Source organism: Ranitomeya imitator, chromosome 5, assembly GCF_032444005.1.
Source record: "Ranitomeya imitator isolate aRanImi1 chromosome 5, aRanImi1.pri, whole genome shotgun sequence".
NCBI classification, from domain to species: domain Eukaryota; kingdom Metazoa; phylum Chordata; class Amphibia; order Anura; family Dendrobatidae; genus Ranitomeya; species Ranitomeya imitator.
Window position 1 is genome coordinate 158019096 of NC_091286.1, and position 12560 is coordinate 158031655.

The window sequence follows — 12560 nt, forward strand, 5'->3', positions numbered from 1 at the left end:
CAGCGGCCAATCCGCTGCGGATCCGCAGCCAAATCCGCACCGTGTGCACATAGCCTAATTCTAAAGGTATGTGCACACGCTTTGGAAAACGCTGCGGATCCGCAGCAGTTTCCCATGAGTTTACATTTCAATGTAAACCTATGGGAAACAAAAATCGCTGTACACATGCTGCGGAAAAACTGCACGGAAACGCAGCGGTTTACATTCTGCAGCATGTCACTTCTTTCTGCGGATTCCACAGCGGTTTTACAACTGCTCCAATAGAAAATCGCAGTTGTAAAACCGCAGTGAAATGCGCAGAAAAACCGCGGTAAATCTGCCATAAATCCGCAGCGGTTTAGCACTGCGGATTTATCAAATCCGCTGCAGAAAAATCCGCAGAGGACCAGAATACGTGTGCACATACCGAAACCCTAACCCTAACCCTAACCCTACCCCTAACCCTACCCCTACCCCTACCCCTAACCCTACCCCTAACCCTACCCCTACCCCTACCCCTAACCCTACCCCTAACCCTAACCCTAACCCTAACCCTACCCCTAACCCTACCCCTAACCCTAACCCTAACCCTAGTTCTAACTCCAACCTTAGTGAAAAAAAAAAAAAATTCTTTATTTTATTATTGTCCCTATCTATGGGGGACAAATGGGGGGGGTCATTTACTGTTTTTTTATTTTGACCACTGTGATAGATTATATCACAGTGATCAAAATTCACATTGGAACGAATCTGCCGGCCGGCAGATTCGGCGGGCGCACTGCGCATGCGCCCGCCATTTTGGAACATGGCGGCGCTCGGGGAAGAAGACTGACGGACCCCGCCAGGATCGGTAAGTATAAGGGGGGGAGATCAGGGCACAGGGGGGGGAGATCAGGGCACGGGGGGGCGTCGGAGCACGGGGGGGGAGGGATCGGAGCATGGGGGAGAGTGATCGGTGTGCGGGCGGGTGGATCGGTGTGCAGGGGGGGGGGATCGGTGTGCAGGGGGGGTGGTTCGGAGCACGGGGGGGGATCGGAGTGCGGGGGGGTTTGATTGGAGCACGGGGGGGTGTGATTGGAGCACGGGGGAGCGGACAGGAGGACGGGGGAGCGGAGCACAGGACGGAGGGGAGCGGGCCACAGATCGGGGGGCTGGGGGGGCGATCGGAGGGGTGGGGTGGGGGCACATTAGTATTTCCAGCCATGGCCGATGATATTGCAGCATCGGCCATGGCTGGATTGTAATATTTCACCATTTTTTTAGGTGAAATATTACAAATCGCTCTGATTGGCAGTTTCACTTTCAACAGCCAATCAGAGCGATCGTAGCCACGAGGGGGTGAAGCCACCCCCCCTGGGCTAAACTACCACTCCCCCTGTCCCTGCAGATCGGGTGAAATGGGAGTTAACCCTTTCACCCGATCTGCAGGGACGCGATCTTTCTGTGACACAGCATATGCGTCACAGGTCGGATTGGCACCGACTTTCATGACGCATACGCTGTGTCACAGGTCGGGAAGGGGTTAAAGAACATCTCGTTGAAAGCGATATTATTAGTAGCATTGGTATCAGCTAGAAGAGTGAGTGATCTGCAGGCGTTGTCAATCGATCCTCCATACTTATCTATAACACGTGATAGAATAGTTTTGAAAACAGACCCATGTTACCTACCTAAGGTGGCCACTAGTTTTCATAGATCCCAGGAGATCTTACTACCTACCTTTTTATAAAGACCACTCGTCTCCAGAGGAAGTAAGACTACATACCCTAGACGTAAAAAGGACTATTCTGGCCTATTTAGAGAGAACTAGGGACTGGAGGAAGAGTAGGGCCCGGTTTGTGTCTTTTCAGGGTAACCAAAGGATCCAGAGTCACGAAGGGGACGTTATCTCGTTGGATCAGAGAAGCCATAATCTTGGCTTATAGAGCCAAAGGAAGAGATCCTCCAATGCATGTGGGGGCGCATTCTACAAGGGCCTTGTCGACTTCCTGGGCAGAAAGGGCGAACGTGCCAATAGAGCTTATATGTAAGGCCGCAACTTGGGCTTCGCTGGGCACCTTTTATAGGCACTATAGATTAGACCTATCAGCTGCTTCTGATCTAACCTTTGGGGTTTCGGTTCTTGACGCAGTTAACCCACCCAATCTATAGTCTCTGAAAATGTCTCGTGGGTGCTGTCGTGGCGAATGGAAAATACCGGATTACTCACCGGTAATGCTCTTTTATAGAGCCCACGACAGCACCCATTCAAATCCCTCCTTTTTCTTTGTATAGTTGCACGTGGTGCTTTTTGGTGAGGTGTAAATATTAGAAAGATGTAGTATAAGGTTGTAAATATATATACACATACCTGAACCTATTAACTAAAACCTGGCGGCGGTTCCTCCTATTCTCTGTAAAACAACTGAGGAGCGAGGGGGGGCCGCCCCTTTTATCTCTCTGTAGGTTTCCTGTTCCTAGGGGCGGATCCCCTCTCTCGTGGGTGCTGTCGTGGGCTCTGTAAAAGAGCATTACCGGTGAGCAATCCGGTATTTTGCTGTGTTCCGGGACATAGTGCGCCGGCGCATGCGCACTAATGGTTTTCGGCTTTGCCCGCAGTTGGGCAAAGCATACTGCGCGTACGCAAGGCAAGATTGCTTTGTGCACGCGGTAACTAGGGAGGAAAGCGAATCAACGGCAAGTCAATTTCGCGACCAGCGTGCGGCCAGTGGGAAAAGAAGGGGTTAATAAAAGACCCGAAAACACCGCCCATATGACCTAAAAAAGGACCCGCCAAATTCAGGTGACAGGTTCCCTATAACATAGGAACCCTTCTTTGATATCACCTTTACAATTCTTGCATTCTTGAGTTTTTGGAGAGTTTCTGCTTGTACGTCTTTGCATGAAGTCAGAATAGCTTCCCAGAGCTGCTGTTTTGATGTGAACTGCCTCCCACCCTCATAGATCTTGTGCTGGATGATACTCCAAAGGTTCTCTATAGGGTTGAGGTCAGGGGAAGATGGTGGCCACACCATGAGTTTATCTCCTTTTATGCCCATAGCAGCCAATGACTCAGAGGTATTATTTGCAGCATGAGATGGGGCGTTGTCATGCATGAAGATGATTTTGCTCCTGAAGGCACGTTTCTGCTTTTAGACCATGGAAGAAAGTTGTCAGTCAGAAACGCTATTTACTTTTACAGAGGTCATTTTCACATCTTCAGGAACCTTAAAGGGCCCCACCAGCTGTTTCCCCATGATTCCGGCCCAAAACATGATTTCTCCACCTCCTTGCTGACGTCGCAGCCTTGTTGCGACATGGTGTCCATCCACCAACCATCCACTACTCCAGAGGTCCCCAACTCCAGTCCTCAAGGCCCACCAACAGGTCATGTTTTCAGGATTTCCTTTGCATTGCACAGGTGATGCAATTATTACCTGGGCAAGACTAAGGAAATCCTGAAAACATGACATGTTGGTGGGCCTTGAGGACTGGAGTTGGGGACCTCTGCACTACTCCATCCATCAGGACCATCCAGGGTTGCTCGACACTCATCAGTAAACAAGACTGTTTGAAAATTAGTCTTCATGTATGTCTGGGCCCACTGCAACCGTTTCTGCTCATGAACACTGTTTAGGGGTGGCCAAATAGTAGTTTTATGCACCACAGCAAGCCTTTGAAGGATCATACACCTTGAGGTTCGAGGGACTCCAGAGGCACCAGCAGCTTCAAATAACTGCTGCTTTGTAATGGTATTTTGGCAGCTGCTTTCTTAATCCAATTAATTTGTCTGGCAGAAACCTTCCAAATTATGCCTTTATCTGCATGATCTCTGTCTGTGCTCTGTTTCAGTCACAAATCTCTTCACAGTATGATGATCAAAGTTTTTGTGAAGTATCTAATTTTTTCATACCTTGTCCAAGGCATTGCACTATTTAACGCTTTTCAGCAGCAGAGAGATCCTTTTTATTTCTCATATTGCTTGAAAACTTTGGCCTGCCTAATAATGTGGAACATCATTTTTAAGTAGTTTTCCTTTAATTAGAATCACCTGGAAAACTAATTATCACATGTGTTTTAGATTGATTTCAGTGATCCATTGAGCCCTGAGACACAATACCATGCACAAGTTTATTTGAAAAACAAACAATTAAATCTTTGACACTTAAATCCAATTTGCATAATAATTTGGAACACAGTGTAGTATGTAGCAGAGCCACGTAGTATGTAGCAGAGCCACGTAGTATGTAGCAGAGCCACGTACTATATAACAGACAGCCACGTAGTATATAGCACAGCCCACGTACTATACAGTATAACAGACAGCCATGTAGTATATAGCAGAGCCACGTAGTATATAGCACAGCCATGTAGTATATAGCAGTCTCGCGAGACCGCTAAGTCATCTGGGTAATTTCGCAGTGCATCTCTGGGAACGGAAGCTGGTGGCAGCCTTGCCGCTCGCATCGGTGGACGACGGAAGGTGAGAATAGCACCATTTTTTATTTTTTATTATGTTTAACATTATATCTTTTTACTATTGATTCTGCATAGGCAGCATCAATAGTAAAAAGTTTGTCACACAGTGTTAATAGCAGCGTTAACAGACTGCGTTACACCGATGTGTAACGCAGTCGGTTTAACAGACTGCTAAAACGCTATGTGGGTGGCGGGCGCATGGAGAGGGCACTGACTGCAGGGGAGTAGGGAGCGGCCATTTCGCGGCCGGACTGTGCCCGTCGCTGATTGGTTCAATCAGCGACTTGGGGGATGGTACTATTGATGTTTATGAAATTCCTTGCTATTAAAAATCAAACCGACTACAAAAATTGGCAGTGGGCTACCCAGACCTGTAATGTAGTAGACATGACTAGGGAGTTGGTCAGCAGATTTAACCCTATCCAAGCTAATGACAAGCATAAGGGAACATGCCATTCTAGTTGCTGTTCAAAATACTTTTGCCGAGACAATAGACATTTAATTTTCAGGTCACAAGTGCCCAGTGGGCCTTCTACAGCTAAACATGTGGCCTGGCTGTAGTCACCGAAGCAGGGCAGCACTGTCTGGTGTTTGCATACCTGCCTCTGAAACCCCATGTTTCGCTGGATATGAACAGTGCATGCGCAGGATTTCAGAAGTGGGCACGATGACAGTGGAAAGCACTGGCTCCTGAATGAAGACTAGTGGTAAGCTGTGGGGACAGCTGCAGTGACAGCAGTCAGAGCTCTGCTTCCTGAGCGCTTGCAACCTAATTAGAGTGAATATGTAAAATCTGCTTTCAGTTGTACCATGATCAGGTATGTGTTCTCGAGTGTAAGTGTATTATCCAATGCTGTGAAAAATCTTCCGCGTTTCATCCAGACAACTTGGTCGATTTTTCATCTTTATTGTTGTCCGTGTGTGATCCGTTTTCAAGAATGTACATGATCAATGCCGATCCTTAAGATAATAATTTAACCCATAAGGAAATGAGGAAGGAGTAAATTTCATCAGCACCTTCCAGCCAGGTAATAAAACAACTTATTTTAGACAGTTTTAAAAAGACCTCGAAGCCTGACGTATTTCTGGTGTCCTATGAGTAAGGGTATCGTTGAACACCAGAAACCCGACAGGCTTTGAGGTCTTTAAACTGAAAACTGTCTAAATAAAATAAGGTGTTTTATTACTTGGCTGGAATGTGCCGATGACATTTCCTCCGTTTTCCTCTTCACTATGGCTGCTATCACCAGCGGATATGGCACCCACTGGATGAACTCCTGCGGAGAACTGAAATCGTCAACGTGATGAGCTTCACCTACCCTCTCCTCCTTTCCCCTTTCTCCCTCCTTACCGTAAAGAGATGCTACACAGATGTTTTGTGTGGGATTTGGGAAAAAAAAATATTTTTTATTTTTAACTCTACACGGACACTTGGTCCGTTTGAAAAAACTGTCATCTCATCAGACAACACGTGTTTCACTCGTCTGAATGAGCCCTTATCGGAAGAAGTCTAAGGGCAGACTCCTATTCGGCATATTGTAACTACCTATTGACTCTTACCCACTATATAAATGATCCTGCCTCATATTTGTGGAGTTATGTAATTCTTATCAGTTGATTAGAGATAACGCTGCAGAGCAAAGTTCTCCCACTTATTGGAAGTCCATGGTGCAGATATTAGTCTATAATGATGAAGCATTTTCTGATTGTGAAACACTTTTCCTTGAGACACCTCCACACCATTCACCTGGACTGCAAGCGTGCAGTTAGTGTAGGTGAGGGGTGATGGCAGCTCTGTACTGAATGACCCATCACATCACTGCCATAGAGATGGCGCAAAGCTCCCTGATCTAGTTACATTGGTCTGCATTGCACAATCTTTTATGTTATAAAGGGCTCACATTACAATGTATATTAGCATTTCTGAATAATAATTGCTGCTTACACTTTCTAGTTAAACCTTCTTCACAATGATGGACGTGTCTTCTGAATGTTCCTTGTATGTTTTAGTACAGATTTTATGGGGAAGCTGTGGTGAAGGCCTGCATTGAAAATGGAGCTCACTTTCTTGATATCAGTGGAGAACCCAAAGTAAGTTTTCATTCACTTAATACACAAATAATGGCTTATGTGCTTATAGTTATTACATTATTTACATAATTCTTTATTTTCTGTGTTTAAAGATTATTTCCATTCAGGTGTGGATTAAGGGTAGCCAGGGCCCCGGGCTGTTCACACACTGTGGGCCCCCCCGGTCATGTGACGGGGGTCATGAGACGGGGGTCATGATATACCAGAACCAGATTATTCCAGAAAAATGGCCGGGCCCTACTCTACTGTAACCTATTAAATATTTGTTAAAATCTGCAATACAATTTAGGTATATCTTGACCAATAATATCACATACAAGGAACAAATACCACCGCACCATGACCAGACCACAAATTACAACCACAGTGATCGAATAATATCACATACAAGGAACAAATACCACCGCACCATGTCAAGACCACATATTACCACTTGGTGACCAAATAGCACATACAAGGGACAAATACCACAACACCATTTCCAGACCACATATTACCACCACATAGTGACTGAATACTACAATACTGATCAGTAATGGAAAAAAAAACAAAAAACACAATACTATCACCATAAGTGCCAGTATTCACAGGAGATCTGTAATTAGTATGCAGTGTCTGTGTATAGGTAATACAGTGATCACTGGTGACATTGTACACAGGACCTTTGTATATAGTATACAGTGTATAGTGTCATTGTATAGGTAACACTGACTCACCAGTGACGTCTCTAGGTGAAGTCCTTCATCTTTCATCCAGCACAGACCGCCATCATTTCTTCCAGCCAGGAATCGTTTCTGCAGGAAATAACACAGTTATCTCGAGCTCCGCTTGCAGAACACATTACTTAATTTTTCACAACTTCTACATTACACCATATGAAGATAAAAAGGCGATATAGTGTCACTCTGCACAGTAACAGGACCGCCCCCCCATTTAGAACAGTATACTCAAAAAATAAAATAAATACATCACTGCAGTAATAATATCCCTTAATTAGCCCCTATGGTAATAATATTCCCCACCCTGGCCCCGTTTATCTCATTCCTGGCTCCAGCCATATGTTCTCCCATCCTGCACTCATGAGTATCCATTCTACACCATGTGATCTCCCCATCCTGCCCCATCTGTCTCCATCGTATCCATCCTGCCCCATGATCCAATCCTGCCCCATGTCTCCAATCATGCCCCGTGTCTCCATTCTGCCCATGCCTCCAGTCCTACCCCCAGTGTGTCCAGCATATTACCCCCAGTGTGTCCAGCATATTACCCCCAGTGTCTCCAGCAATCTGCCCCAGTATGTCCAGCATATTGCCCCCAGACAGTGTGTCCAGCAATCTGCCCCAGTGTGTCCAGCATATTACCACCAGTGTGTCCAGCAATCTGGCCCAGTGTCTCCAGCATTGCCCCAGTGTGTCCAGCAATCATCTGCCCCAGTGTCTCCAGCATTGCCCCTGTGTGTCCAGCAATAATCTGCCCCACTGTCTCCAGCAAACTGCCCCACTGTCTCCAGCAATCTGCCCCACTGTCTCCAGCATTGCCCCCAGTGTGTCCTCCAATCTGCCCCAGTGTCTCCAGCATTGCCCTTAGTGTGTCCTCCAATCTGCCCCAGTGTCTCCAGCATTGCCCCCAGTGTGTCCTCCAATCTGCCCCACTGTCTCCAGCATTGCCCCCAGTGTGTCCTTCAATCTGCCCCAGTGTCTCCAGCATTGCCCTTAGTGTGTCCTCCAATCTGCCCCAGTGTCTCCAATCTGCCCCACTGTCTCCAGCATTGCCCCCAGTGTGTCCTCCAATCTGCCCCAGTGTCTCCAGCATTGCCCCCAGTGTGTCCTCCAATCTGCCCCACTGTCTCCAGCATTGCCCCCAGTGTGTCCTCCAATCTGCCCCAGTGTCTCCAGCATTGCCCCCAGTGTGTCCTCCAGCATTGCCCCCCAGTGTGTCCTCCAGCATTGCCCCCCAGTGTGTCCTCCAGCATTGCCCCCCAGTGTGTCCTCCAGCATTGCCCCCCAGTGTGTCCTCCAGCATTGCCCCCCAGTGTCTCCTCCAGCATTGCCCCCCAGTGTGTCCTCCAGCATTGCCCCCCAGTGTGTCCTCCAGCATTGCCCTTAGTGTGTCCTCCAGCATTGCCCCCCAGTGTGTCCTCCAGCATTGCCCCCCAGTGTCTCCAGCATTGCCCTTAGTGTGTCCTCCAATCTGCCCCAGTGTCTCCAGTATTGCCCCCCTGTGTGTCCTCCAATCTGCCCCAGTGTCTCCAGCATTGCCCCCCAGTGTGTCCTCCAATCTGCCCCAGTGTGTCCTCCAGCATTGCCCCCCAGTGTGTCTGTCCTCCAGCATTGCCCCCTAGTGTCCTCCAGCATTGCCCCCCAGTGTGTCCTCCAGCATTGCCCCCCAGTGTGTCCTCCAGCATTGCCCCCCAGTGTGTCCTCCAGCATTGCCCCCCAGTGTGTCCTCCAGCATTGCCCCCCAGTGTGTCCTCCAGCATTGCCCCCCAGTGTGTCCTCCAGCATTGCCCTTATTGTGTCCTCCAATCTGCCCCAGTGTCTCCAGTATTGCCCCCCAGTGTGTCCTCCAGCATTGCCTCCCAGTGTCTCCAGCATTGCCCTTATTGTGTCCTCCAATCTGCCCCAGTGTCTCCAGTATTGCCCCCCAGTGTCCTCCAATCTGCCCCAGTGTCTCCAGCATTGCCCCCCAGTGTGTCCTCCAGCATTGCCCCCAGTGTGTCCTCCAGCATTGCCCCCCAGTGTGTCCTCCAGCATTGCCCCCCAGTGTGTCCTCCAGCATTGCCCCCCAGTGTGTCCTCCAGCATTGCCCCCCAGTGTGTCCTCCAGCATTGCCCCCCAGTGTGTCCTCCAGCATTGCCCCCCAGTGTGTCCTCCAGCATTGCCCCCCAGTGTGTCCTCCAGCATTGCCCCCCAGTGTGTCCTCCAGCATTGCCCTTATTGTGTCCTCCAATCTGCCCCAGTGTCTCCAGTATTGCCCCCCAGTGTGTCCTCCAGCATTGCCTCCCAGTGTCTCCAGCATTGCCCTTATTGTGTCCTCCAATCTGCCCCAGTGTCTCCAGTATTGCCCCCCAGTGTCCTCCAATCTGCCCCAGTGTCTCCAGCATTGCCCCCCAGTGTGTCCTCCAGCATTGCCCCCCAGTGTGTCCTCCAGCATTGCCCCCAGTGTGTCCTCCAGCATTGCCCCCCAGTGTGTCCTCCAGCATTGCCCCCCAGTGTGTCCTCCAGCATTGCCCCCCAGTGTCTCCAGCATTGCCCTTAGTGTGTCCTCCAGCATTGCCCCCCAGTGTGTCCTCCAGCATTGCCCCCCAGTGTCTCCAGCATTGCCCTTAGTGTGTCCTCCAGCATTGCCCCCCAGTGTGTCCTCCAGCATTGCCCCCCAGTGTCTCCAGCATTGCCCCCCAGTGTGTCCTCCAGCATTGCCCCCCAGTGTCTCCAGCATTGCCCCCCAGTGTGTCCTCCAGCATTGCCCCCCAGTGTTTCCAGCATTGCCCTTAGTGTGTCCTCCAGCATTGCCCCCCAGTGTGTCCTCCAGCATTGCCCCCCAGTGTCTCCAGCATTGCCCTTAGTGTGTCCTCCAATCTGCCCCAGTGTCTCCAGTATTGCCCCCCAGTGTGTCCTCCAATCTGCCCCAGTGTCTCCAGCATTGCCCCCCAGTGTGTCCTCCAATCTGCCCCAGTGTGTCCTCCAGCATTGCCCCCCAGTGTGTCCTCCAGCATTGCCCCCCAGTGTGTCCAGCATTGCCCTTAGTGTGTCCTCCAGCATTGCCCCCCAGTGTGTCCTCCAGCATTGCCCCCCAGTGTCTCCAGCATTGCCCTTAGTGTGTCCTCCAATCTGCCCCAGTGTCTCCAGTATTGCCCCCCAGTGTGTCCTCCAGCATTGCCTCCCAGTGTCTCCAGCATTGCCCTTATTGTGTCCTCCAATCTGCCCCAGTGTCTCCAGTATTGCCCCCCAGTGTCCTCCAATCTGCCCCAGTGTCTCCAGCATTGCCCCCCAGTGTGTCCTCCAGCATTGCCCCCCAGTGTGTCCTCCAGCATTGCCCCCAGTGTGTCCTCCAGCATTGCCCCCCAGTGTCCTCCAGCATTGCCCCCCAGTGTGTCCTCCAGCATTGCCCCCCAGTGTGTCCAGCATTGCCCTTAGTGTGTCCTCCAGCATTGCCCCCCAGTGTGTCCTCCAGCATTGCCCCCAGTGTCTCCAGCATTGCCCTTAGTGTGTCCTCCAGCATTGCCCCCCAGTGTCTCCAGCATTGCCCTTAGTGTGTCCTCCAGCATTGCCCCCCAGTGTGTCCTCCAGCATTGCCCCCCAGTGTCTCCAGCATTGCCCCCCAGTGTGTCCTCCAGCATTGCCCCCCAGTGTTTCCAGCATTGCCCTTAGTGTGTCCTCCAGCATTGCCCTTAGTGTGTCCTCCAGCATTGCCCCCCCAGTGTCTCCAGCATTGCCCTTAGTGTGTCCTCCAATCTGCCCCAGTGTCTCCAGTATTGCCCCCCAGTGTGTCCTCCAATCTGCCCCAGTGTCTCCAGCATTGCCCCCCAGTGTGTCCTCCAGCATTGCCCCCAGTGTGTCCTCCAGCATTGCCCCCAGTGTGTCCTCCAGCATTGCCCCCCAGTGTGTCCTCCAGCATTGCCCCCCAGTGTCTCAAGCATTGCCCTTAGTGTGTCCTCCAGCATTGCCCCCCAGTGTGTCCTCCAGCATTGCCCCCCAGTGTCTCCAGCATTGCCCTTAGTGTGTCCTCCAGCATTGCCCCCCAGTGTGTCCTCCAGCATTGCCCCCCAGTGTCTCCAGCATTGCCCCCCAGTGTGTCCTCCAGCATTGCCCCCCAGTGTCTCCAGCATTGCCCTTAGTGTGTCCTCCAGCATTGCCCCCCAGTGTGTCCTCCAGCATTGCCCCCCAGTGTCTCCAGCACTGCCCTTAGTGTGTCCTCCAATCTGCCCCAGTGTCTCCAGTATTGCCCCCCAGTGTGTCCTCCAATCTGCCCCAGTGTCTCCAGCATTGCCCCCCAGTGTGTCCTCCAATCTGCCCCAGTGTGTCCTCCAGCATTGCCCCCCAGTGTGTCCTCCAGCATTGCCCCCCAGTGTGTCCTCCAGCATTGCCCCCTAGTGTCCTCCAGCATTGCCCCCCAGTGTGTCCTCCAGCATTGCCCCCCAGTGTGTCCTCCAGCATTGCCCCCCAGTGTGTCCTCCAGCATTGCCCCCCAGTGTGTCCTCCAGCATTGCTCCCCAGTTTGTCCTCCAGCATTGCCCCCCAGTGTCTCCAGCATTGCCCCCCAGTGTGTCCTCCAGCATTGCCCCCCAGTGTGTCCACCGATAACTGATAACTGCTCAAAAAAAACAAAACAAAAAAAAAACAAGCAGTCTCCTCACCTGTCCGCGCTCCAGGCGGCGAGCTCCCTGCAGCAGCACACACTCGCCGGCGACTGACAATGACGTCAGACGCCGGTGACGTGTGCGCTGCGGCCGACATCAGCTGCCAGCCTCCAATTGGCTGGCGGCTGTTGTTGTTAACTATTGGCGTGCGGGCGCTTGCCCGCACGTCAATAGGAAACCGCCGCAGCGCCGGAAGGGGCCCGGTGAGCAGATGAGAAGGGGCCCGATGCGGGCCCCCTCTCTCTGCCCACCGGGTCCGGGGGCACACAAACGCCACCCGGCGGGCAGTCACAGACCATTAGCGGAGGGTCAATCTGTGCGGTAGCCCAGGGCCCCCCCAGACCACTGGGCCCTGGGCTACCGCCCATATTGACCCTCTGATAATCCACCCCTGTTTCCATTGTAGTGCAGCGGGGTTGGGGCAGTGTGACAGACAGCAGTGACCCTGGAAAGTTCAAAACAAATACTCTTTTATTGGTCAGTGTACTCACAAACAAACGGATCGCAGCCGGGAAACAAGATTAGGCTAGGGTCACATTGCGTTAGTGCAACCCGTTTAGTGCTAGCGCTAGCGGGTTGCGCTAACGCAATGTTTTTAATGTGGCCGCGTCCCGGGGTCACACCGGCGCGTCGCTAGCGCGTGCCGAACATGGCACGCGCTAGTGCTGCGTGT

General features: G+C 51.3%; 1 protein-coding gene across 1 annotated transcript in view; it reads left to right on the forward strand.

Moving 5' to 3' along the window:
- The window catches only part of LOC138681606 (saccharopine dehydrogenase-like oxidoreductase), a 256288-nt gene that overhangs the window by 24307 nt on the left and 219421 nt on the right, over positions 1–12560 (forward strand). The window contains exon 3 of the mRNA XM_069769242.1: positions 6448–6528. Coding sequence (XP_069625343.1) covers positions 6448–6528 — 81 coding nt within the window. The remainder of the gene's footprint in view (positions 1–6447; positions 6529–12560) is intronic.